The sequence below is a fragment of the Mus caroli genome, chromosome 2 (assembly GCF_900094665.2).
Source record: "Mus caroli chromosome 2, CAROLI_EIJ_v1.1, whole genome shotgun sequence".
NCBI classification, from domain to species: Eukaryota; Metazoa; Chordata; class Mammalia; order Rodentia; family Muridae; genus Mus; species Mus caroli.
The window spans coordinates 152,677,708-152,703,740 of NC_034571.1; the positions used below are offsets into that span (position 1 = coordinate 152,677,708).

The following is a 26,033-nucleotide window of genomic DNA, read 5'->3' on the forward strand; positions in this document are numbered from 1 at the left end:
TCCATGGCCTCTGCATCAGCTCCTACTTTCTGACCTGCTTGAGTTCCAGTCCTGATTTCCTTTGGTGATGAACAGCAGTATGGAAGTGTAAGCCGAATAAACCCTTTCCTCCCCAACTTGCTTCTTGGTCATGATGTTTGTGCAGGAATAGAAACCCTGACTAAGACAGACCCCGACCATGCTGTTTCCTGCAGATTCATCTTCCTGTTGGATTAACACAGAGTTATACTTTTCATGAGGTTTGCATTTTAAATCATACAGGGATGATAGAAAAATTACAAACTAACTATAATGATATAGCTATAATAATATAACACTGGTATTATATTTACCTATAAAATCATCATTATTGTGGTTATTTTTTCTTGTGGGCTCAAATTACCATTCAGTATCATTTCATTTCTACACAAAGGCCTCTTGATAGCATCTGCAGTAGAACAACCTATAGCAACAACCAACTTTTGCTTTTGTTCACCTGGAAATGACGTAGCTGCTTTCTTCTTTCAGTACTTCAGATGGGTCCTTCCTCAGCCACTAACCTTATTGAGGATCCCTTACATGACAAGCTGTGAGTTCACTAATTCCTTGGATGTGTGTATGTTTGTGTCCTTTCATCTAATTTGAAAAGTTTTCTGTCATTAGATATTCTGTCTCTTTCTCGTAGAATTCCTACAACACATATGTCCGTGTTTATCTATGTGCCACAGGCCCCTTTAGTTGCTATTTATTATCCAGTTTGTTTTATGTGCCTGTGGGTAATTTCATCATCTCTTCAAATCCTCTGACCCCTTCCTTCTTGCTCAAATCGGTTGCTTAGCCTCTCTAATAAATTTTTTGTCTCAGTGATTATACTGTTTTTCTCTAGAGTGTGTTTGTTATTATAGTTTGTGCCTCTTTAGCTAACATTGTCATTGTGATGATCCATTTTCTCCCTGACTTCTCTTCATTCTTCTCATGGTTTCCTGTATTTCACTGAGCAGACTGAAGGCAGATCTAAGATCTTTAATCAGTGATTCCAGTCGATGGCTAGACTTCTTCAAGGGAAGCTATGTGTCAATCTCTTTTTTCTGTTAATGGACATACTTTTTCTTTTTTCTGTTTTGTAATTTTCTATTGAAAACTGGACCTTCTAAGTATGGTATGTGGTAACTCAAAATTTAATTCTCTTAGCCTCCAGAATTGATAATTTTTGCTCAGTGAGGGCTGGGGCCATCTGTTTTGAGATTTTTTTTTCCAAACTTCCTGTCAAGTGTGTACTCTTCATATGTGGGGTTACTGAAGTTTCTGCTGTGTTGTCTCTATGGAAACATAAGATTCTTTAAATGTCTGGTTTGCCAAAAGGTGGAAGTGCTCTCTTTAAATACCCAGTGGCTAAGAAGATGCTGGCCTCTATGATGACAAAAATGTGGCAAGCTGCAAGTTTTAGAGGACAAAGTCATTACTACCCACTGGCAAAAATAAGCCACACCAGCAACCTGGGCCATAGTTCCTATGGCTGCCTGCTGTGCTGAAAGAGGACTGCTGCACAGAAAGCAGACATTTACCAAACCAGGCAAGCCTCTCCATGCTCACCTCTGGATGTTGTGAATGTTCAGCAGGATGCTTTGCTAGTTTTTTGTTTGGTTGTTTTTGGTTTTTGTTTTGTTTTGTTTTGTTTTGGTGAGGCCAAATGTGAGATAATGCCTTATGAGTTGTTGGTCATAGAGCCAGAGGTGTGCACAAAAATACAAGCCACTATCATTCCTCTTGGTTGCCCATCAGAACTGGTTGATAAGACCCTATTACTGTAAGACACCATATACCTTGGTTGTAAGGTGAGCTGGAAGCTTTTTCCATGCTGGCTAGCTTCATAGTGCTGGAATATGCTATATATACTGCTGAAGGAGAAAAGGCACCAACAGTCTTATATAGCTGTTAATCCTAAAAACTACAATATCAATCTGTAAGGCAAGATGTGTTCACTAGTGCAATAGTGACATAACTGTTCTATGTATAAACAACTGCTTTTTCACAGAAAAGAGAACTCTTGTTTGGTAAAAATTCATGGCTAAGGAAATCTTAGGCCCTAGCAGAAAACTTATTAGTATTTTTTTAGTTAGACTGCTACGGCAACAAGATGCCTAATCAAATGGTTGCTCGGGGTGTTAAGTGATAGTTGAGTGTTCAGCCCTAAACAGGATGTTTATTCTACCTACTCTAAAGCTCAGAGATCCATCATTAAAGAGAGGGTAGAAAGTATAGAAGAGCCAGGGCACAAGGACTGTGAAATGCTGTCTTTTGAGCCCAGCATGGTCAATGCAGTAATGATCTCACAGCAGCTGTCTTTACTTGGTTTATATAAGACTGGGCCTAGGAGGCTGTAGAGATGGCTCACCAGTTAAAATCACACAATACTCTTGCAGAGCACCCAAGTTCAGTTCTCAGCATCCACATGGTAGCATACAATCTGTAACCTGTAACAATCTGTAGCTCTAGTTCCAGGGGATTCAGTACCCTCTTCTGTCATATAAGGGCATCAGACATGCATGTGGTACACATATACATACAGGTAAAACACAAATACACATAAAATCAAAATTAATTTTTAAATGGGGGGATCTGGGTCTATCAATACACATGGATTGGGGAAGGGTTCATGGGACCCTGCTGAACTCTTGGCTGCTGATGGATTCTGGAGGAGAGAGGTAGCTGTGTCCACTGAGAAGCCACTAGGCTTGAATGGACAGTTCTAAGTGCATGGTTACACGGAGGATCCTGTTTAAACTCAGTGGGTTACCAAAACAGAGGGACAAGAATTTATGGGAAGTAGAGAGAGTGAGTGTCACAGTAACCGATGAACTTTATAATGCATAAAATTATCAAATGACAAATACAATAAAAGCTTTTTTTTTAGCCCACATAACAATTCCTTCACTTCTAGATTATTTTTATTAACTATTTTCTTCATTTACATTTCAAATGCTATTCCCAAAGCCCCTTACCCTCCCCCATTGCTCCCCAACCCACCTACTTTCAAAGCTTTTTTTTTTTTTTTTGTAAGTAGAGACACACACTCTAAGAGGGTGAGGGCAGGAGTGTAGAGGAAGGTAGATCCCGGAAACTCACTGGCCAGGCAGTCTAGTCAGTGAGCTTCAGGTTCAGGTTTAGTGAATAATCTTGCCTCAAAGAATAAAAGCAATACAGAAGAGACATTCAATGTGGACCTCTGGCTTCCATACTTAGATGCACATGCACACAGATATATACACAGAAAGAAAGAAATTGGGAGAAGGAAAAAAAGAGGGAAGGAGAGGGAAAGAAGAATAAGGGAACAAAAGCTACTGTGAGATGTTGAAGGCATTCTTCCAATAGTGCATATGTGACTAGAACTGGAGAGATCAGCGGCATTCACTGTGCATTCACATGCCTAATGTGATGAGAGACTTGGGTGCCACCAGGTGTTGCTCCCTGTTTGCTTTGCAAAGCTGAGTTCCATCTTAGTGGTAAGCATGAAACAGTAAGTTTTCTGGTTTGGGAGATGGTTCAGTTAGTAAAGCACTTACCTTGTAAGCATAAGGTCCTAAGTTTGCTCCCTAGAATTCCTGTACCAAAGCCAGGTATGATGACACATACTTAGAATTCCAATGCTGAGGACGTGGAGACAGGTGGATCCCTGGAGCTTGATGACCCACTAGCCTAATGGCCAAGCCCCAAGTCCCAGCAGAGACCTTGTTTGGAAAGCAAGCTGCATGGCACGGAGGAAGATACCTAGGGGTTGACCTCTTGCCTTCCACAGGCACACACACCTGCATATACACAGTCAGAGACTCAGAGGGAGGGGGACAGGGTGGGGACAGGGCATACCCACCCACCCACAGGTGCTCACAGGTGTTAATTCTTCCCCCAACCATCATACTTGGAAATCTCCTTTTCCTTAAATAAGTGAAGCAACAGCATAGTATTTCAAAACAGGTGTTGAAAGAAATCAAGAATATTCAGCAAAAGAATAAGCATTTTGTGGATTTTTTTTTTTTTTAGAGATCTTAAGTAGAAAATAAGAAGAGACAGGAAACTAGGATTTCCTAGGTCAAAGCAAACAACAATGTCCATGCACTGTATGTAAACAATGAAACACTGTCCAAAAAATACCATGGAACCTCAGGGTTAAAGTGCTGTACTTGGTTAGAACCCCACACAGAAGCAGCAGTCTCCAGGGCCCACCCGCACAGCTGTCCAATCCCACAGACATTTCTAGCTGCCTCCGCCCTCTTGTGAGCCAGCTGGCCACGCTATCATTTTAGAGACCCAGTCCTTGGGCTTCTGGAACACTCTTCTCTGCAGACTTTTGTTCTAGCCTCTCTGGGATGGGGCATTTCACCAGGAGACAAATGCAGACAGACAGTGAAGAATCTGGAACTCATGGACCAAAATTATAGAAAAAATCAAAACTTTTTTTTTTTTTTCGAGACAGGGTTTCTCTGTGTAGCTCTGGTTGTCCTGGAACTCACTTTGTAGACCAGGCTGGCCTCAAAGTCAGAAATCCACCTGTCTCTGCTTCCCGAGTGCTGGGATTACAGGCGTGCGCCACCACTGCCCGGCATGAAAATCAAAACTATTGGTGTGACATGTTCACGGCTTCATAATCGTGCCGTAAAATAATCAAATTTACTTCTGAATACCAAAATACCATCATCCTGAGAAACTGAAAAGCAAAACTGAATTTCATATTCCTTAAAACAAGGTGATTTTCCATTATAATAAACATCTCTTCTATCTCAGGAAAAACAATACAAATCTAAGACAAGATTTTCATTATGAAAAAAAAATGGGGCTGGAGAGATTGTATATCAGTTCAAAGCACTTGCTATTTACAAAAGACCCAGGCTTGGTTCCCAGAACCTACACAGCAAGTCAAAAACCACCTGTAACTCCAGTTCCAGGGGATCTGATGCCCTCTTCTGATCTTTGTGAGTACCAGGCACACATACAAGTGAGGCCATTGAAATATTCTCCTTTGCTTGCCAATCTGCGTTAACTTCCCTAACCATGTCTTCATACAGATGGTATCTCTGTGACTCCCATGACGTCTTAATCAATGCTAAGAAATGGTTAGAGACACAGGAGTCCCTTTAAGTTCTCTCTTTAAGACCATGTTCTCTCCCTGCATTGATTTAAAACAAAAACACCACCATAAATAAAAAAAACCAGAGGCACCAAGACCAAAAGTCCAATTCTGAGCTTTTATTGCCAGTTGTCCCTGGCATTCACTCCTCTGCAGTTGGTCTGATTGCTCTAGAGGTTGCTGTACCTCCCACCTGTTCCCACTCTGTGACTGTACCCTCCCTCAGATTCAGAGAAAGGCCATGCTTAGATCCCATGAGCTCCTTACCGAGTTGACGTCCAGACTGGGGACTTGAAGTGTCAAAAGGCTCTGAGCTGGCCTCAGGAGCACTTGGCTCCCATGATTCGCTGTTTTCAGACAGCTCCGGATAGGCATCACCCAGCACCTTGTGAACTGCAACAGGCTCTCCATTTCCAGGGCCCTGATCCTCACTGCTTATATCTGCCACAGCCCGGGTCTCTTCACCCATCTTCTCAGCAAACCACTGCTTGACCTGCTGGGCACTCATCTGGGTCTTATCACAGAGGGTCTGCAGGTCTTCCTCACACAACATCTTGTGTGTCATGTAATAATCTTGCAGCAGCTCTCGGTTGCCAGGGGCTATGACCAGCAAACCTGGTGGGAAGTTTCCCCTCTTATAGTCTTCGTACCACTTGAGCTGGCCATTCTTAAGGGCATACCTGCTATCTCCAAACCAGCGTACCACCTCTGGCCGGGGCAGCCCTGTTTGGGCCATGATGGAGTCATAATCCTGGTTGCTTGGCCACTGTGTTTGGACAAAGAGCTGCCGAAGCAAATGACGCTGCTGTGCGGTCTTTTTGTAGCTTACTTTGCTTGGTGGCTGTTCTACCAACTTGTTCAAACCATCTTCCTCGGGCTCACAGACACCCATCCCTGGAAATTCACTTTTGCCACTGGCTTCAGTGACCCGCAGGTTCTTGAGGTTAATTTTGATGGGGCTGACCTTCCGTTCTGCCAAGGTATGGCTAAGAAACATTTCAGGAGAGCCATTTTCACCAGGGACCCTCAGCTCACTGGCCAACTCTTCATCTCTACCCTCCTGCTCAGCACCCTCCTCCTCCTCCTTAGGCATGTGCCCATCAGCTTTCTTTGTCTCCTCAGTATTCACCTTTTTCCGTCTCTCTGAGAACCAGCCATCAATTTCCCTTCGAGTCATTTTCGTTTCACTTCTTAGGCGGTCCAGCTCCTCCTCGGGGGGAAGTGGGTTTTGTGCAAAGCTGTTCTCCAGGACTCGCAGCTGCTCTGGGGCTCTTTCTTTGTATTTGGTTGGTGTGAAGTCTGGGGTCTGGTGCCAAGATTGTCGTTTGGTGGCAGGGTGGCTTACCAGTGAGGTTGCTGTTGGGATGCAGGTCACCTCTGGAACTTTAGATGTCAGGGGAAAGGGCACCTCTGGCACAGAGTCAATGAGAACAGAGCCATGCTCTCCGGGCATCATGGCCCTGGAGCCCTTCAGATTCCGGCAGTGATATCTCCGGTCACTGAACCACTTCCGCACCTCTCTGGTACTGAGGCCTGTCACTTTGGTCAGATGCTCTACTTCACTCTGCCCAGGAAACTGGTTCCGACAGAAGCTTCCTTTCAGAGCCGAAAGCTGTTCATGAGACTTCTTATTTTTGTAGATGTTTGCATCAAGGAAAGCTTGGGAAGTTATGCTGGGACATGCTGTGAGGAGTGACTGGGCTGCATTGACAACCTTCACAGCTGATGCCGAATTTGAACACACAGTGTTAATGGGTGCCACAGTTGGCTTGGGAACAGATGCAGTTGTCAGAGGGAGAGATGAGCTTGATGCTTGTAACCCATTGGCCATCAATGGTTGAGTGACCAACAGGCCCCCTGCTGTGCCCTCAGGCTGTCCCACAGCATGACCTGGGAGAGTAGCCTGGATGAGGTGCTGTACATTGCCAGCACTGGCAACAAGGGGGGTGTTTAGAACTGTGATTGTGGGCTGAGGCACAGACTGGATGACTGTATTGAACATCTTCTTCCTGGCATCTTCAATCTCCTCAGGAGACCAGCTGATTCCTTGCTTCAGCCTCTGGGCTGTGAACCAGATTTTAAGCTGTTCTTCTGGATACTTGGTCACCACAGTCAAATAGCAGAGTTCAGCTTTGGTTGGGTAGGGGAATTTGTGGAAGGAGTTCTTCAGAAAGCTGTTGGAGTCCATAGCTGCATTATATGTTGGGATGCTGCTCAAGGGGATCATGACTTTCGGAAGGGTCTTGGATGTAGGCAGGGGTTGGTGGGTGTGGTGTTGGGCATGTACTGGGGGCTGCTGCTGGAGGGAGAGGAACTGTGCTATACCAGCTGGCAAGACAGGCACTGTTCCTATCAGGGGCCCATTGGCAGCAGGAGGGGGTTTTGTGGACTTAGCAGATGCCTGACTGACTGGAGCTGCCCCATTGATGAAAGTGTGGTCCCCCTCTTTAACCTCTCTCTCCCCTGCCAATGGCTTAGGCAAGGCCTCACTCCCAGGCTGATTAGGTGCATTCTCTTTAAGCATATGGATTTTTTTGGCTTCAGCTTTGCCTTTCATTATCTTCATGATTGGAGTCTTGGTAATGATGATTTCAGTCCCTTCCGTAGTAGACTCACCTGCTAGGACAGATGAGCTGGCACTCTCGGGGACACTCTGCTCCACTACTACATGATTGTCCGGCTTGGTCACATTCCACAAAAAGCTGGCTTCCCCTGAGTGACACTTGGCATTATGCAGGGAAAGTCCTTCAGGGGTTTTTGCCAGGAAACTGCACCCTGTACATACAAAATTTGGGTCTTTATTAAAGTCTGTGTGCTCTGAGTTCATGTGTCCTATAAAGTGGGTCACATCCTGGGACCTGAACTCACAGTCCTTACAGCAGTACACATAGCCATCCAAAGTGCTCCGGTGCCCATTTGCCAGGGCAGAGCCATCAGTGCTGCTGGGGTTTGGGGCTGCCTCGCTGCTGGCATCAGGTGCCTCTGAGGGAAGATCCTGCTGGGGACCTTCAGGCAGAGGCTCCACAGGCTGAGGCTCTGTGCTGGCACCCGGCAGCACCACGGTCTTAACGGGGATCATGCATGGGGTGGTGGACTTCCTTTTGCTGGCCATGGCGACAACCACTTCGGGTAACCAGTAGGCAAGAAAGCCTTGTAGTACAAATTCCAGCTACTCCATGAGGCCCTGGGAAGTGCTTCTAAGGTCAGTTTTGTCAGTTATTTGCAGAAAGCCACTTTTCCTTAAGCCTGGAGAAAAAGAGAAAAAAAGTATGATGAAGATCTTGCAGTCTCTGAATCTATCTGTTTTCGGGTCCCTAATCACATACTGCTTACTTTATATCTTGTGAGTCTTCACTAGGAGCTGGTGTGCTTCTTAGCTATGAATCGTAAGGCAGGAGCACCTTGGTAGTTGTCCTGGGAATGAGCTTGGATGCTCTGTACCATTTGATATGTTTAAATTATACACTTTTTTCTTTGTTCATCTCCCTATATCTTTGCATTAAGTAACTCAGCTTATAGTAAAGAAAGGAGGAGGGAAGGAAAACCATTCTTGTTGAGTCTAAAAATTAATTCTGACCAGTTTAGACTGAGAACAAAAGACCCAGTGTAATTCCTGTTTAAACATTTGGGCCAACAAGGGTTTTTCTTTTCATAGTCTTCCCACATACAAGAACATGACAATGCCTCTGTCTCCTTCAAACCGGGCCCAGAGACCAAGTCAGTTTCAGTGTGGATGCAGGCAGGGTGTAAGAGCCAAGCCTGCCTTTCCTGCTTGTTGTCCTACCACCTGTATTCCCAACTATGGGAAAGCTGTAGTTCCTCCCTGTGCCTACAACACTGTCACCTAGGTAAGCCAAGGATCAGAGGGTGCTCACACATCCGGTGAAAGACACTGAGAGGAGCCCCTTGCTCAGGCCTTGGGACAATAGTGGACACCCAAGAACTCATGAGAGACCAAGCTTGATGCAAACCACTGAGGCTTTATTTGGGGAAAACCAGAGCTCTGGGGACGACTCATATCCCACACAGGGGTAGAGGAGTCGACCTCGAGAGGAAAGAGGTCCAAGCTTTTAGAGGCCCCCAGGGGAGAAAGGAGAAGGGGAGAGTAGGGGATTTCCAGATCTAAACTGTCTATTCTCAAGAAATGGGTACGGGAGGGGTACAAGGAAAGAGTCTGGTGCAGGTGTAGCAATTTCGGATTGGCCCGGCTGTGGTTGCTAGGGAGATTTTCTGACTCTTTCCCAGCAACCAATATCACAAACACCTGGCAATGGGCTTCATCAGTGGGCACACACATGGGTTCAAGGAACGGTCAAAACATTGCGCACCTCTATTTTTCTAAATCAGTGAAGCTAGTTCTGCTAACAATGACATCTATCTTGCCAATTTCAGGGCTTCTGTGACCTTTTACATTCTGTCAGGATCTTTCACCAGTTTAGGTGCAGCAACTCAAAAGTGAGGCTTCGTCTTGGATTCATATAACTGCTCACATGCTTGCTTTGTGCTTGTTTGGTATTTTTCATTCGTATTGCTGTTAATGTCTTTTTTGTTCTTAAAAACACTATTAACTTTTTGGATAGCATTGGAAATGTAATTGAGGAAAATACCTAATTAAAAAAAAAACACTATTAAATCTTTGACTTACTTGAAATTAAACCAAGGAATTTACTTTTATGTAAAATAACTGTAGTCGCTATTCAATAAGATACCATAAGAATGTGGTTTTGCCCTGTGACCCCTGCCTGTTAATTAACAGAGTCTGCCATCAAGGCCTCCTCTTGAGCCTCACTCCTGTCTCTGGAATGCACTCTCTTATTCCCAAGTGCTTCCTCTTGAGTAAAGGACTGATTATATCTGTATTATACTTTCTTCCTAAAACTCCACTTTTTGAATAAATATATACATCATCATCATTAAATGTCTCTTTAGTAAGTATTCAAGCTAAAACGAATAAGAGTATAGTGATTCTAATATTAAAACAGAATTATTATCTGTTTGGATTTGATATAAAATATAAAGAAAATTTAAATATCTTGATTCAAATTCTTAGAAAATAAACAAGGTAAACTTTTTTTTCTTTTTTGGCTTCTAAACCTAGCCTGATGATCATGATGCTAAACTGCTATTAAAAAGGCTGTCATACGATAAACACACATCCAGATATAACCACCAGTCACTGCTTCCACTACCACCCACCAGTGTCAAGGTCAAATTTACTGAATTTAACTATAAAGACATTAATGGTAAATTGAAGTGTAAGAAAATAAAACTGCCTAATAATAATAGGCAGTTTTCAGTGTCTAAATATACATTTTCAACCAAAATAATAATCATATGTGTATATATATATGTATATATATATATTATTTTTTCCTCATGTTATTGAACATATCTTCATTGCATGGCTTTCATAACTAAAATGTCTACTGTCTAATCATATGCTGCAGTGGACTTAACTCTAGTGAATCCTGTTCAGTGTCACACGAGCTTCAACTGCACACTTTATGGGTCACAATACAAGAACAACTCTGCTCATACAGGGTATTTTTTCTTCTATAGGTTATTTCCTGAGGATAGGTGTACAGAAATAGGTCTATTAGCCTAAAGTACATAATTGTTAAGTACCTTTAAATATAATTAGCAAATTCTTTGAAATAAATGCTTTATAATGCCAAATATAAGAATGGCACTCAGTTACAGTCCTCTAGTGAGCACATCAGCTTGTAAGATAAGTCATAGAAGATCTCAGACAGAATAAAAGTACAAGAAGAAAACAACAGATCAACTTGGCTTCACCAGAAGTAAAGTTGTACTTAAAGGTCACTTTCAAAGTGACAAAATGGGGCTATAGTTGAAGATGGCGTTAGAAGCTTTCTTGACATGCACAAGGAGCTGATCTTGAGCTACAGCACCACAATGGGCTTTAAAAATCATCTATCTGATAAGATGTACTTAGAATATATATGAAGATATTTTACAAGGTAAGAAGAACACCATCTACTTAAAAACGAGTAAAGGATTTGTTCAGATATTTCCCCTAAGACATACAAATGGATAATAAGTACATTTTAAAGTGTTAAATTTTGCCATACATGGTGGCACACACCTTTAATCCCAGTACTTGGGAAGTAGAGGCAGGCAGAGTTCTGTGAGTTCAAGGCCTGCCTAGTCTACATAGTGAGTTCCAGGACAGTCAGAGCTAAAGAGTGAGACCCTGTCTCAAAAAACAGAAAATAAAAATAAATAATAAAACAAAAAGTACCAACATCACTGGTAGCTAAGGAAACAAATCAAAACTACAATGAGATTCCCCACCAGGAGAGATGCAGTCACATGGCAGAGAACAAATTCTGACAAGAATGTGCAGAAATTGGAGCTTTCACTGTTTCTGGTATGTGGAATGGTGCAGCTACTTCGAACAAAAGATTTTGGCGAAACTGGGCAGCATGCCTTTAATCACAGCACTCGGGAGGCAGAGGCAGGCAGATTTCTGACTTTGAGGCCAGCCTGGTCTACAAAGTGAGTTCCAGGACAGCCGGAGCTATACAGAGAAACCCTTTCTCAAAAAAAAAAAAACCAAAAAAAACCAAACAAACAAAAAAAAGATTTTGGCAGTTCTTCAAGAAGCTACTACATACATAGTTACCAAACATATCCAGTAATTCTACTTCTGGACAGATGCAAAAAAGAATGAAAGTGTGTGTGTGTGTGTGTGTGTGTGTGTGAAAGAGAGAAAGACAGAGAGAGAGAAGGAGGTAGAGACAGAAAGTCACAGCCTTTAGTTTTGTAGAAAAGGGTCATCACTCACACATTTACATTACAATTTAAATGACATTTTGTGACACAGTCTGTTATTTATGTCTACCTGGAATAAGGGTGAATGGAAATGTCTGTAATCATCATGCTTGGTAGGAGAGAGAAAAGAAAGATGAAGAGCCACCAACTGGAAGATGCATTACCAGCTAGAAGAGAGCTTGGGCTCACCACAAACCCAGACCACCAGCAGAACTCAGTAGCAGATAATGCAGGACCCTTGCTTCTATGGCACAAATGCAAAAGCACAGGGCCAGGGCTGCTATTTGTGGTAAGGACTAGGTTTCACTGAGTAACAGGGAAATAATGTCTCCAGTATTTTATTTACAAAAGCTGAGAAGTAGGGCCCAAGTAGGGGAAGGTACATGCACGCGCATGGGGCGTGTGTGTGAGTGGGGGCCTAATATTGACATTAGGCGTCCTTTGACCACTTGCTACCTTATATTCTGAGGCAGGGTTGCTTGCTATACCTGGAACTTGTTGTTTTGGTTAAGTCTAGCTAGCCAATTTGCTCTAGGGATACTGTCTCTGCCTCTTGTATGATGTCATTACAAGCAACAGCCACACCCACCCAGTTTTCAAGTGGGCTCTGGAGATTTGAACTCTGGCATCCATGCTTGCATGATAAAGGTTTTACTCCCACCAATAAGATATTTGAGTAAGATGTATTACTATATTAACAACACACATAAATCATGAACTTTTCTATATGACAGAAGTGACTGGTTAGAGAAATGAAGGAAGGAAAAGTCAACTAACATTAATAATCAAAGCTCTAAAACCTTTAACAATAACCACAAAGCTTTAATAAAAACAACAGACAAAAAGAAACAAAAAGAAAAGAAAACTTAGTAAGACCCAGAGTGTATTCTTGAAAGTAAAGACTCAGAACTGTAATGATATCAGGACTTTCCAGATCAGTGTTTGATTTAGTGGGATTAAAATCACAGTCAAGATGCCACCATGTTGATGGTGTAATCTAGGGGTGAGGATGTGGATGCTCCCCCTTTATCTTTTAATTTTCCTCTTTGTTTGAAACTTTATTTTTAAAAGTGTTAGAGAGAAATCCCCTAAAGATATTTTTCATGGAATTTGACAAACTGAACTGTCCTTTCAAGAGGAAAGGTAAAAAACAAAATAAAACACAGCTTTATATTTTTGAAACAAACAGTGAAAGGGGGTTTGTTTTTGCCAGAAACCAAAGTTTAAAATTGAATGATCAAAGAGGCGTGTTATGATAGATGAAGGGATCATTACGAGGCTATAATGGTCAGTTTTGATGGCTACTTTCAAGGGACTGAAGTGGTACCTAAGAGATTAAAACAAGCAAATCCCCGAGAGTCTGGTGACACTTCCATAAAAGATTAACTAAGCAGGGAAATGCCATCCCACAGGCAGAGAGGGAGAGAGAGAACACTCGGCAGCAGACACTCTTCTGATGCCTGGCCACAGAATGTGCGCTGCTGTGCTCCCCCACAGCTCCTTGAAGTGGACTGACACCTCCAAACACATGGAGCAAAGTAGCTAATGTTTCCTTTCTTTTAATCTGTTTCTTCCAGACCTTTGTCACCACAACAGAAAGGCTAACATATATTTTATGCACATGGATTTTTATTCTTTTATTGTTTAACTTTATATGTCTGTGTGTATGCATATGTGTGTGGGTACACAAAGAAACCAGAAAAGGACACTAGATACCCTGGAGCTGGAGTTATAGGAGGTTGTGAACCATTTGATATGAATGCTGGGAGCCAACCTTGGGTCTTTGGAAAGAACAGCCAACACTCTTAACCACTGAGCGATCTCTCCTGGCCCTAAGTTACAGAGTAAATGAGGACTTTTGAGAATCACTGTTGGGCAGAATCAAAGAGGCTGGTCAGAGGCTAGAATTGTAAACTACTACCATAAACATTCAACAAATTCAAGCATCCAAATCAAGAGACTTGTGAAACATAAGATAAAATACACAGAAGAGGGGTCAATGTGCACGGACACAGTACTGTTTGGTTAGAAAAAGAAGTCCAACTGTAAGTAAACATGTAAAGAAACAATCTTCCTGAAATCAAGATCCTTCATTGTCTTCTGGCCTGTCATGTTTCTTGTCTACACCTGCTTGCAAAGAGAAGATGGCAGCTACAGGCATTTGTGACAGTTGTAAGCACCAGAGGGCTTGCTCTAGACCCCTGCTTCCTGTACTTTTCTTTCTTTAGAGAAGATGGCTCACTCATGCTATAATCCTTTCTTCTCAACCAAGCAATAATTAGGTCATCAAAATAACTGCTGGCTGGGTGTGGTGACACACACCTTTAATCCCAGTGAATTACAGGTCAGCCTGGTCTCTACAATGAGAGGTCCAGAAAAGAGAGAGAGAGAGAGAGAGACAGAGACAGAGACAGAGACAGAGACAGAGAGAGAGACAGAGAAGAGGGGAAACTGGGTGGGTGGGATGTGGAGAGGTTATGGGAGGAACTGGGAGAGGGAAAGAATATGATTAAAATGCATTGTATGAAAATTTGAAAGAACAAAAAGTACTTTTAAAGGAAAATTGTAGTGCTTTAAAATGTGCTCATGTGGCCCGTGAGACGGCTCAGCAAGTCAAAGCATCTGTGATTGAGCCTGATGACCCTAGGACTCACATGGTGAAAAGACGGTACTTATCCTCTGATCTCCACATGCAAGCCATGCTGTGTGCACACACACTTCAATTATTTTAAGATTTATTTATTTTTCATGTATGAATGTTTTGTCTGCTTGTATATATGTGCAGGATTTAGGCATGGTATGAGCCACCATGTGGATGCTAGGTCGCAAACCTGGATCCTGTGCAATAATAGCCAGTACCCTTAACCTCTGAGCCGTCTTTCCAACCCCACTTCAAATGTTTTTGGTTTTGTTTTAATGGCAAGCAAAAGAACAGCAATAAGGGACAGAAATCAGGCTTTTAGAGTAAGTGCTCAAAATAAATAAAAATTAATTTGCAAATGAGCTGCATCTTACTTGGATTCTGATTCTAACAAACTAAGAACAAAAAGCCATTTTTAAAAAACTATCAGGGAAACAAACACGTTGGCATTTTAGCTTATTATCACACTGAAAAACAATAAAAATACCCAAACCCAGTGCTTTAAAGAAAACAATGTCTGTCTCATGATTCTGAGTAGCCTTAGCTGGGAGAATCATTGCTCAGGGCTGGGAAGCTACAGACCAGGATATGGCTTGTCTCCTGTATCTGTCACACCCTGCCTGGGATGGTTGGGACAGGACTCACTCTTCTCCTTACATAGCAGCTTAGGCCTTCTCACAGTATGGCTGCAGTAAAGAGTAGTCAGACGACTTGTATGGTGGATGACTTCCAAGACAGGAAGTTGCCAGCACCTTAAGAGCGAGATCTGGAACTGCCAGATTTTTTATATACTCCACTGGTCAAAAATAAGTTATAAAGCCAACCCCAATTAAAGGGGGTGAAAAACAGATTTCCCCTCCTGGACCAGAAATTTTCCATACTAGAAGCAATGACAGTATTTTTTTTTAGCCCACCTACCAAAAATGGACTTTATTTAACATTAAAGAACTACTTAATGTCTTTGTATTTAACACTAGCATTTCAGTTATGTCAAAACAAAAGTCCCAAATTGATTAGTATGACACACAGAGAAATATTTATAAGCAAAACAACTCATGATATACTTGTTTACTAGAGGATGAAAGAATCACAAGAAAAAATGGGGACTGGATAAAAATGAAAAAAAAAAAAACCTGACAATTCTACAACATATATCTCATATTTTCATAAGTAAAAACAAAGTCTGACACAAAAAGGGTATATGATAAAGCCTTTATAGCAACTTCTAAAAAAGTGTTTTGTTTTAAATGTTTATCTTTCCTTTCTTGGAAATTACTAACTTTGACCACGACAACCCGAGACTGCCACCCACATTCCCACTGCTCAAGCCAACCTTAAACGACCATCTTTCTGAGAATTTTCCACACCACCAAGAAAACTAATGTCAATTCTACCACTCAAAAGACTATCTTTCCCAGTGCCATCCTCAGTGCCCCTAAAGGATTACTAATGCTCCCACCCTCTTTTAACACAGAGAAGCTACGAAGCAAGGAGGAGGACAGGATATGCCTATCATAGAAGATCTCATTCTGATTAAGTCCATTTTTCTTTTTTTTTTTTTTTCTTTTTTTTATTTTTACAATGTCAATGTTACCACTTCATGGAACATTATTGCTTGCAACTTGATAAACTGTGTTGCTCAAGACCTAGCACTCTGACAAAACTGATATTAAAGTTCAGTGGTGGGCAGTCATTTTTTCTTTTTTTTTTTTTTCCTCTTTTACATTTTTAATATTTTTTTNATATTTTTATTACATATTTTCCTCAATTACATTTCCAATACTATCCCAAAAGTCCCCCATAGCGCCCCCCACTTCCCTACCCACCTATTCCCATTCTTTTGGCCCTGGCATTCCCCTATATTGGGGCATATAAAGTTTGCAAGTCCAATGGGCCTCTCTTTCCATTGATGGCCATTTTTCCCTCTAGGCTACATTTACCCTGAATATCTACTACAGCAAACATAGTCCTTTTATTTTCACATTTCCTTATGCATGGTTCAGAGAGTTTACAATTATTCCAGTGGATTTGGTGGGTAGTGGTCATTCTTCTCATCTTTTTCTTTATCCTACTTTATGTCTTATTCTTTCTCCTCCTTTTTTTTTTCTTTTGAGACAGGGTTTCTCTGTGTAACCGCCCTAACTGTCCTGGAACTCACTCTACAGACCAGGCTGGCCTCAACCTTACAGAGATCTGCCTGCATGTGCCACCACTACCTGACTCTACTTTTCTTTTTTAAAAAGCATTAAAGGGTATCTTAGTAAGGACTACTGTGATGAAACACCGTGACCAAATGCAACTTGGAGAGGAAAGGGTTTACTTGGCTCACACTTCCACATCGTAGTCCACCACTGAAGGAAGTCTGGACAGGAACTCAAACAGGGCAGGAACCTGGAAACAGGAGTTAATACAGAGACCTACTGGCTTGCTCAAACTGCTTTTTCTTTCCTTTCCTTTCCTTCTCTTCTCTCTCTCTCTCTGTTTTAAAAGATTTATTTATTTCAGCACTAGGGAGGCAGAGACAGGAGGATTTATGAGTTCAAGGCCAGCCTGGTCTACAGAGTGAGTTCCAGGACAGCCAGGGCTATACAGATAGTTGTGAGCCATCATGTGGTTGCTCCAGCCCCACTCGCTTCTGCCCAATATTTAAGTACACTGTAGCTGTCTTCAGACCACCATGTGGTTGCTGGATTTTGAACTCAGGACGTTCGGAAGAGCAGTCAGTGCTCTTAACCACTGAGCCATCTCTCCAGCTCCTCAGACTGCTTTCTTATAGCACCCAGGATCACCAGAACAGCACCACCCACAATAGGCTGGGTCCTCCCACATCAATTGCTAATTAAGAAAATGCCTTACAGGCTTGCCTACAGCCTACTCTTACAGTGGCACTTTATCAGTTGAGGCTCCCTACTGTCTGCTGACACCAGCTGTGTCAATCTGTCATAAAACCAACCAGCCTGAAGGGTATTTCAATGTTAAAATGATTCTTACTTTTTTCTCACTGTCAGATGAGGGGCAGTGGCCCAATAAGATGGCTTAGTGGGTAAGGGAGCTTGCTGCCAAGCCTGACATGCTCTATATTTAGTACCCACATCGTAGAAGAAGAAAAGAAGAAGAGTCCCACAAAATGTCTCCTGACCTCCATTTGTACACCGTGGCATGTGTGCCCATGCACAGGAAAAAAATGATATAAAATAATAAAAAAATAAGATAAGCTGTATTTTTCCTGTTACAGCTAATAGAGAACTGTCACAGTGGGATAGAATGAGTCAGCAGCACTCTACAATGGAACAGCACACATAGGAAACCATCTTCCGTCAGGAGTGTGTGTGGGCAAGACTGTGGTAATAACAGCGGACCTGCTGGTTGGAGTAGTCAGAGTTCTGTTGAAAATAAAGAGCTTACACAAAGTTCAAATCTGTCTAACCCTATGTCTGCCAGTGGTAAAGAATGGCAGAGCCAGCCAGGCGTTGTGGCGCACGCCTTTAATCCCAGCACTTGGGAGGCAGAGGCAGGCGGATTTCTGAGTTCGAGGCCAGCCTGGTCTACANAGTGAATTCCAGGACAGCCAGGGCTATACAGAGAAACCCTGTCTCAAAATCCCCCCCCCCCCCAAAAAAAAAGAATGGCAGAGCCCAGAGCTGAGCTAGTTTAACTCACTGAGTGCATATAGGTCTCAATACTTTCTGCATTTAAAACTAAAATTCAACCGAGGGCACAGGGCCTAAGCTCTCTGCTTTCACCCCTCAAACAATTCTTGTTTCTGTCAAATCACCAACAGAAATAGCCTGTTCCACTTCTAAAGCGAATACTGTGTTATTCTTCAAGCTCAGAAGGGCAAGTATGTTATAAACACAGAGGCCCCAGAATAAGAGCTACTTAAAGACTCAGTCTAGCCAGCCTAGCCTCTGTATGAGGGTCCTTCAATGCACCACTACTTGGTGGTTAGAACAGTCATTGTCTGAGCATCTCCAGAGACAAGGAGCTCAATACTTAGCACCAATGGAAAGGGTCTTAGAATAGTATTATATAGTGAGCACACATACAAATACCTTTATGTAGGTTAGATTTGTTAAGTTTATGCCATCTCTGAACTCAAGAAGCCAATGGTCTTCTGTGGTTATTAGGACCATTAATACTGAGGCTTGCTTTCCCAGACACATTGGAATTAATTCCCTGTCTAACCAAGGTTAGGTGTAATCAATGAAATGTGAGAAAATGTGTTACCTTCAAGGGGCACTTTCAGGAAAGTATCTGCTTTGTTTCAGCAGTTACTCTTGGGCCTGTTCACTGGCACTGTCTCAGACAGTGACTACTCACCCAGTCCTAAAAGAAGAGCTGGGAGTTGAGCACATAGCTCAATGGAAAAGCACTTGTTTCACATGTACAAGGCCATTTTCAATCCCCAGCCCTGGGACATCGGCTGGGACATGAAGAGGTGAGCTGTCTTGTGTATATGGGGCAGCATATTCCAGGCAGAAATAGCAGCTGGCAGTAGGTGTTGAAATGGTGGCAGAAGCAGAGAGAGAGAGCAGGAAGAGACCAGGTTAAAGAGCTGTGGGGGTGGGACAGTGCAGACAGACAATGATGTTAAAATTTCACTGAGACAGGCAATCCAAAGGAGGACTTTAAATACAGGGCTAACAGGATCTGCCTTGTGTTTAGTTCAGCATGGCATCACTGGCTATACTAAGAACAAACTGGGAAAAGCCAGAGACTACACAGGGGCATCCATGAGGATATGGAAGAAGTCCAGGCAGGAGACGACAGTGGCTGGCATCAGGCTGGGAGAAACTGAGGCAATGAGGGGTAGCTGGGTTCTGAAAACTCTTGAAAGTACAGGGTATGTGTTCTGTGTCCATACCCTGAGACAGACTTCAACTTGGTGAGTAAGATGATGGCTTTACTATTAACCAAAACATATTTGGAACTAGTAAGCACCATGCAGAAAGCAAAAGGAGCTCTGAGCTGCTGATAGTGGAATCTGTTCTAGGGGAAACTAGATTGAGCTGGTTTTCTCCCAAGTGTTTTGGGGAGCAAATGGATCAGACTGCTAATGAGCAGAGAGGCTGTGAAATGCCAATGTCCCCAGTGAAAAAGACTCTAGTCTTTGCCAAAACCCACTCAAACCCACAGAAAAAATACAGGAAGTGGGGTGAGACTTAAGGGGTTGGGGTAGGGCTGGGAGCAAGGCTAGGGTAGCAGAAGAGGCAAGTGGCCAGCACTTGTTCCACGGAGGTGTGAGAAAGCTGCTTTCAAAGTAAATTTGTTACTGGGAAACAGATTTGAATCCTAAATTTTGTTTCAAATACAAAAGTAAATTACTTTATTAAATTTAAACTAAAAAATGTTAAAGCATTATAAATGGTTTGTTCTGGATGTGCTTTTACTTCTGAAATTACATTTGTTTTGTCTTAATTGAAAATTTCCAGTGTAAGCCACATAGTTTTCAAGTTAAATAGCTTGCAGGCTGGCATGCTTACAAGAATCTCTGAAGAACATTCATTTAGAAAATAAAAACCCTCCCTGGCTCACCCTGCAAATCCAGCATCCCTCCTCATCCTACAGACTTAGTCTCATTGACAACTGTCTTCACTGACCTTATTACAAAGTCCACAAGATCAGATGTACAGCACTTCATTCTATCACTGTGATGAATACAGAACTATCTGCTTTTTTTTTTTTTTTTTTTTTTTGCTTGCTTGCTTGGGGAAAACCAGTGACATCTGAGGTTATATTCAGTGGGTAAGGCTTCAAAAGTAGATATGCTCACTCACCATTTATAAGATCCACTAAAACAAAAATGGAAATGTTCTCTTTTATTCAACTCAGCCACTCTGGTATAAATAGGAACTCAGCCTATTGCTAAACCCACACATATATATAGTATGGAATACATGGCCAGCACTGGGACAACAACAGATGAAAAACAACCTAATCAATTCTCAAAAAGAGACAGTCAAATCAATTATAGCACATCTAGATAGTGGAATAATATGCACGTGTGAAAAATACAAAGGCACTACATTTATACTGCCATTAGCTAACCATTAGCTTCCATGGACCCCCTAATTTCAGAAAAGTATGAGTATTCTATGGATTCAAAACAAAAAAGTTAAATTTAACCAAATGCTAAAATGACACATTTCCCAGAACTTTTAGTTGCTATAGATAACAAGTAAGAAAGTAATAGGCTAGTGGGGTTGAGCCTTAGATCATTCAGATAGGTGACAGGGATGGTAAATCACATTCCTATATATCCTGAATATCTCGACGCTGACAAACTTTTGGGGGGTAGCTGCTGTAGTACTATGCATGGGCACTGCCCCTACAGGATGTAATACCCAAACACAACCTGTGTTTGCCTGCAAGTTAAAGCCATAGCTCTAAGGGAACTCAGAAGCACCCACTGTGGAGGAAGGGGGGAAGGAGTGCAGCCCAGATGCCTTCCCAGACACTTTCCCATGGCCTGCTCTGCAGGCTCTTATGAGTGTCAATAAGGCTCAGAGCTGATCACAACTGTGATGTTTGCTTTCTTAGTTGATCTCCCTGGTAGGCACAGATAATTTAACTGTTTACTACACAACCAACAAGTTCTTTCTGTATTTGACTTGTCTCATGGTTGAAGGTCTTCGTCTTACACTTTAGTAACTGCCTGGGCAGTGTAAGCACCTTCAATTCATTCTGCAGACTCTCTTGGGACCAGTTCTTTGAGCACATTCGATCACCAAACTATATCCTCAGTCCTTTGCGCACATAAAAATTTGTGTATGTCTTTTCCAAATGTGGCAATTAGAAATGAAAGAAGTGGGGCTGGTGAGATGGCTCAGTGGGTAAGAGCACCTGACTGCTCTTCCAAAGGTCCAGTGATCAAATCCCAGCAACCACATGGTGGCTCACAACCATCCGTAACGAGATCTGACTCCCTCTTCTGGTGTGTCTGAAGACAGCTACAGTGTACTTACATATAATCAATAAATAAATCTTTAAAAAAAAATCCTAAAAAAAAAAAATGAAAGAAGTCCTCAATTTGCAGCTCATCCAGAAGAGAAGTCAGTGGGAACTGTGTCTACCATTGTGATACCTCCCACATCTATGTCAAAATCTTGTTTCAGTTTTCTCTCTCAGAGAAGAAATCTAGCATGAAGTGACCCAGCAAGCTAAGGAAGCACTGCTGGGCTGGGCAGACAGGGATTGTCCTACCACAGGCCCTGGTCATTCAGGCAGACATTCCTGATACTTCCAAACTTTCTGTCCTTTCCCTCTTCAAATTCTACCATGTCACACAATGCTTGGCATATAATGATAGTTTTTAGTTATTAAACACATGGGTAAATGGGATCTAGGCATGGAGTTAAGAATTCTAATACCAGCCGGGCGTGGTGGCGCACACCTTTAGTCCGAGCACTCAGGAGGCAGAGGCAGGCGGATTTCTGAGTTCGAGGCCAGCCTGGTCTACAGAGTGAGTGCCAGGGCAGCCAGGGCTACACAGAGAAACCCTGTCTCTCAAAAAACCAAAAAACCAAAAAAAAAAAAAAAAGAATTCTAATACCACAGTGCTATCTGTATTGGCTTATACTATAGCTCATATGAGCTGAAGTCCTATTTCAGGATGTAGTCCAAGCAGATGAGAATTACACGCAGTCTGTACCTTTATCATCTTGCCAACACTACTAATAACCAGGGTTTACTTAGGTACAAAAACTATTGGCTTTCTCTTGTCTGTTTTTTTTTTTTTTTTACTCAGCTGTTTAAATCTCCTCTTATGTTGTAATACTGTATCACAATGCCCTTCCTTTTGAAGACTAATATTCCACTCTCTATATCCATCACATTCTTTTTTATCCCCTTGTCTGTCAGTGGACATTAGGCTGTATCCACCTCTTAACTCTTGTGAATAATGCTTTGAAACAGGAGTTCCCAAGTGAATAAACATATGCTTCTCCTTAGTCCTCCCTCCCCAATCCTATGATGCTGGTGGGGCAGCAGCTGCAGGTGTCATCAGCTGGCCTTATCTTTTAGTTCTTGTCATTAAACTAACTTCCTCTAAAGCTTGTTTCCTAGTCCTTTATAATGACAGTTTGGTTGTCTTCTTTTTAAGTGAACTCTGTTGGTATTTCCTCTAGGCTCTACCCCACAGTTACTTGGCAACAGTCAGGTATGCCTGACTCACTATAAAAGGGTCTACTTGCCCCTTTTCTGTCCCTAGTCTCCCCATTCCCCACCTCTATGTGCTCATGGCCAGGTTCTACTCCATTCCTCTACTCTTTCTCTTTCTTTCTCTCCCTTTCTACCTTTCTCTGTCTCTACTCCCCCCTCAACTCCCCTCCTCATGCCCTAAATAAACTCTATTTTATACTATAACTTCGTCTTGAGGCTGGTACCTCAGGGGGAAGGCGTGCCTCAGCATGGGTCAGCAGAGGCACCGCCTTCTCCCACACCATACTGTGCCTCCACTGAACATATTCCTGGCTTCCTTTTCTTTTTATAAAGAACAACAAACTCAACAAGTTAATTTTTAAATTTATTCTACTTGTCGAAGGGGGAAGAAAGCTATTGAGCCCTTTCTTGCCTTTTCTGTTAAAAAAGTTCTAGTTCCTTCATCCAGAAAAAGGCAGTGCTCCATCAGGGAAAAGTTGCAGGAGTACAGGCTCCAGTCTCTAGAAGCAAAGGCCAGACTCTAAAGTACACGCTCACTTCTGGATTCAGGTGTGTTCTGAATGCTGTTAAGGTTACCATTTCTTTCGCGATAGGCAACATTAAATGCCATTCAATGGGTTGCTCAGCTTAAGAGTCAGGATACATCTACAAAATCCATTTCTGATCTTCTATCAAACTACCAGGCCCAACTGTACTTTATCAGTAAAGTTCCATATTTTCCCAGAACTCTTCAAGATCATAGTCATGTCCAGCCTCGTTTTAAAATGCACCAGTACTGCTCACTAGGCTTCTTTCTCCATGGTCTGATGGCTTTCCAAAAGCTACACTTCCTCATCCTACCCTGGGGGTTAGGATTTCGATGCATAGGTTTGGGGGACACAAACATTCAGAGCGCTGTACCAGATGTCCAAGCAGAGATCTCCATGTCACTCCCACATCATGTGCCCTGCTCCGTTCTTCCTCTATGTGCTGTATTAGTCGGCTTTATCATCTCTGACCAAAACAGCTTCAGAACATGGATTACCTACTTGTCTAATTGCTGTGACAGACTTCCTGACAAAGGCATTGAAGGAAGGGACTTGCTGTGGCTCACAGTCCAGGGCACAGCTCACCACACCACTTTTCACTCTTGAATGTGTCCCTTGATAAGTAGAACTCAAGATTTTGAAGTAGTTCAATTGGTCTTATCACCTTCTGTCTATCTTTTCAGTATCATAGATAAGAAAACATTACCTAATCTACTGCAATACAGATTTTCCCCCCGTGTTGTCTTCAAAGTGTTTTATAGTTTTAATTTTTAAATTTGGTCTTTGATCTATACTGCATTCATTTTTTCTGCATGGTGTAAGGGTCTAGCTTTATCTATCTGCACAGGGATATCTAGTTTTCCCAGCACCATTTGTTAAAAGGACTGTCCTTTTTCCACTAAAAAGAATGATCAAAGATCAGCTATGTGTGTATCCAGTTAATTTCTGAGCTCTCTATTTTATTCCATTGATCTATGTTTTCATTAACAATTTTAATATTGAATATATATTGAAATGATATTTTAAATAAATTAAATAATGCTTTATTTGTTTTGTTTTCCAGTTGGACTGCTAGAACATTTAAAACCACACATACAGTTTCTACTATATTTGTACTGGGCAGCACTACCCTAGATGCTGTGAATGGAGCCACAGGCAGTGTGGGAAACAGTGGGAAACAGGCAGTGGAGGCACTGTGGGATGAACTGATTCTGAGATCTCTTCCCCCTTTGCTTTGCCTACTATTACAGAACACGAGGAGAGGGAAACACCATGGCTAGGGAGGCTTATGAGTGGAGCACACTCAGGTTTCATAACCTGACTGCTTCAACACAGCAGCCATTAGCTGCAGGTGTTCATGTGCCTACCAGACACTCACAATGTAGCCAATGTGAAAATTCAGAGTTCTGTAAGTGTAAAATACTGCAAAGACATAGTACAAAGGATAAAAGATCTAAAAAGTTAAACCAATTACATATTAAAACAATTAATATATTACTATATCTGGTCAAATAAAATATAAATTACTTACTGTTGCATATACATGTAAGTACATATTATATATGCACATTTTTGTAAAAGAAAAGCTGCATGGGAGAACATGGGATACTCCTGTTGGAGTCAGAACACCACTTTCAGACTTAGTTCTGCCTTTCCACCAGGGGTCCTAGGGTCTCAATTTAGATTTTCAGGTTTATGCAACAAGCATTGTTATTTACTGAGACTCTCTCTGGCCCATAAAATATATTATTAATATTAACTTATTTAAGCTTCTTTCTCTTTTTCTTTCCTTGTTCTGGTTATTTTCTTTCCCTCCCTCCCTCCCTCCCTCCCTCCTTCCTAACCTTCCTTCCATCCTTTTTTCCCTTCCCTTCCCTTTCTCCTCTTCCTTCTTTGAGACAAAATCTTACTATGTGTCCCAGGAATTTACAAACTCCCTGCTTCAATGCTAGATTATAGGTATGTGCCACTATGCCCAGATCTATTTTGCTTGGGTTTCCCCCCTAGACAGGCTCTCATATAGCCTAAGGCAGCCTTGTATTCACTATACAGTCAAAAATGACTTTAGCCTCGTGATGTTTCTGCCTCCATCTTCAGAGGACTGGAATGACAGATGTGTGGCAAAATGCCTCTGGCTCTGCTCTACTTTGTTTTTCAGGGCTTCACCACATGCTAAGAAAGCACTCTACCACTGAGCTCCAGAATTCTGAGTATCCTCCACCAAAACAATGCATTTTCTATATTTAATGATCACATAGACCCACGGTCTACAGTAGGGCTCACTTGCATACTTTATGAAGTTGGAAAACTTGACTGTATTCACTATTACAGCATCCTGCTGTGTTTTACCTTTTTATCCTTTCCTCCCACTGCAAACCACTCATCTTTTTCCTACTTCTGCAAATCTGTCTCTTCTAAGTAAGATCTATCATAGAATCACAGAGCATGTGGATTCTATGACTTACCATTATGCAGTAAAGTTCCATGCATGCCTGGCCACACTTAAGTCCCTGTCCTGAAAGTACTAGCCTCTCTGCCCTCTCCTTCTCCTCCTCCTTCTTAACCTCCTCAGTCTCTAGCAGAGTTGAGCGCACAGTATACACTCATAGATGTTGAGTCTACAATGACAAAGATACAGGAAAGGATTAGCTTCTCACAGCTAGAGTCATTCACAAGCTGCAATCAACACTTTAATCAAAAGTATTTCCCCAGATGCCTCTCAACAGAGGAATGGATACAGAAAATGTGGTACATTTACACAATGGAGTACTACTCAGCTATTAAAAAGAATGAATTTATGAAATTCCTA

At 42.1% G+C, this 26,033-nt stretch overlaps 1 protein-coding gene across 8 annotated transcripts in view; it reads right to left on the reverse strand.

Moving 5' to 3' along the window:
* The window catches only part of Zhx3 (zinc fingers and homeoboxes 3), a 122,332-nt gene that overhangs the window by 8,568 nt on the left and 87,731 nt on the right, over positions 1 to 26,033 (reverse strand). For all 8 annotated transcript variants that reach the window (XM_029471365.1, XM_021157000.2, XM_029471379.1 and 5 more), the window contains one exon: positions 5,369 to 8,347. In XM_029471365.1, coding sequence (XP_029327225.1) covers positions 5,369 to 8,213 — 2,845 coding nt within the window. In that variant the 5' untranslated portion in view covers positions 8,214 to 8,347. The remainder of the gene's footprint in view (positions 1 to 5,368; positions 8,348 to 26,033) is intronic.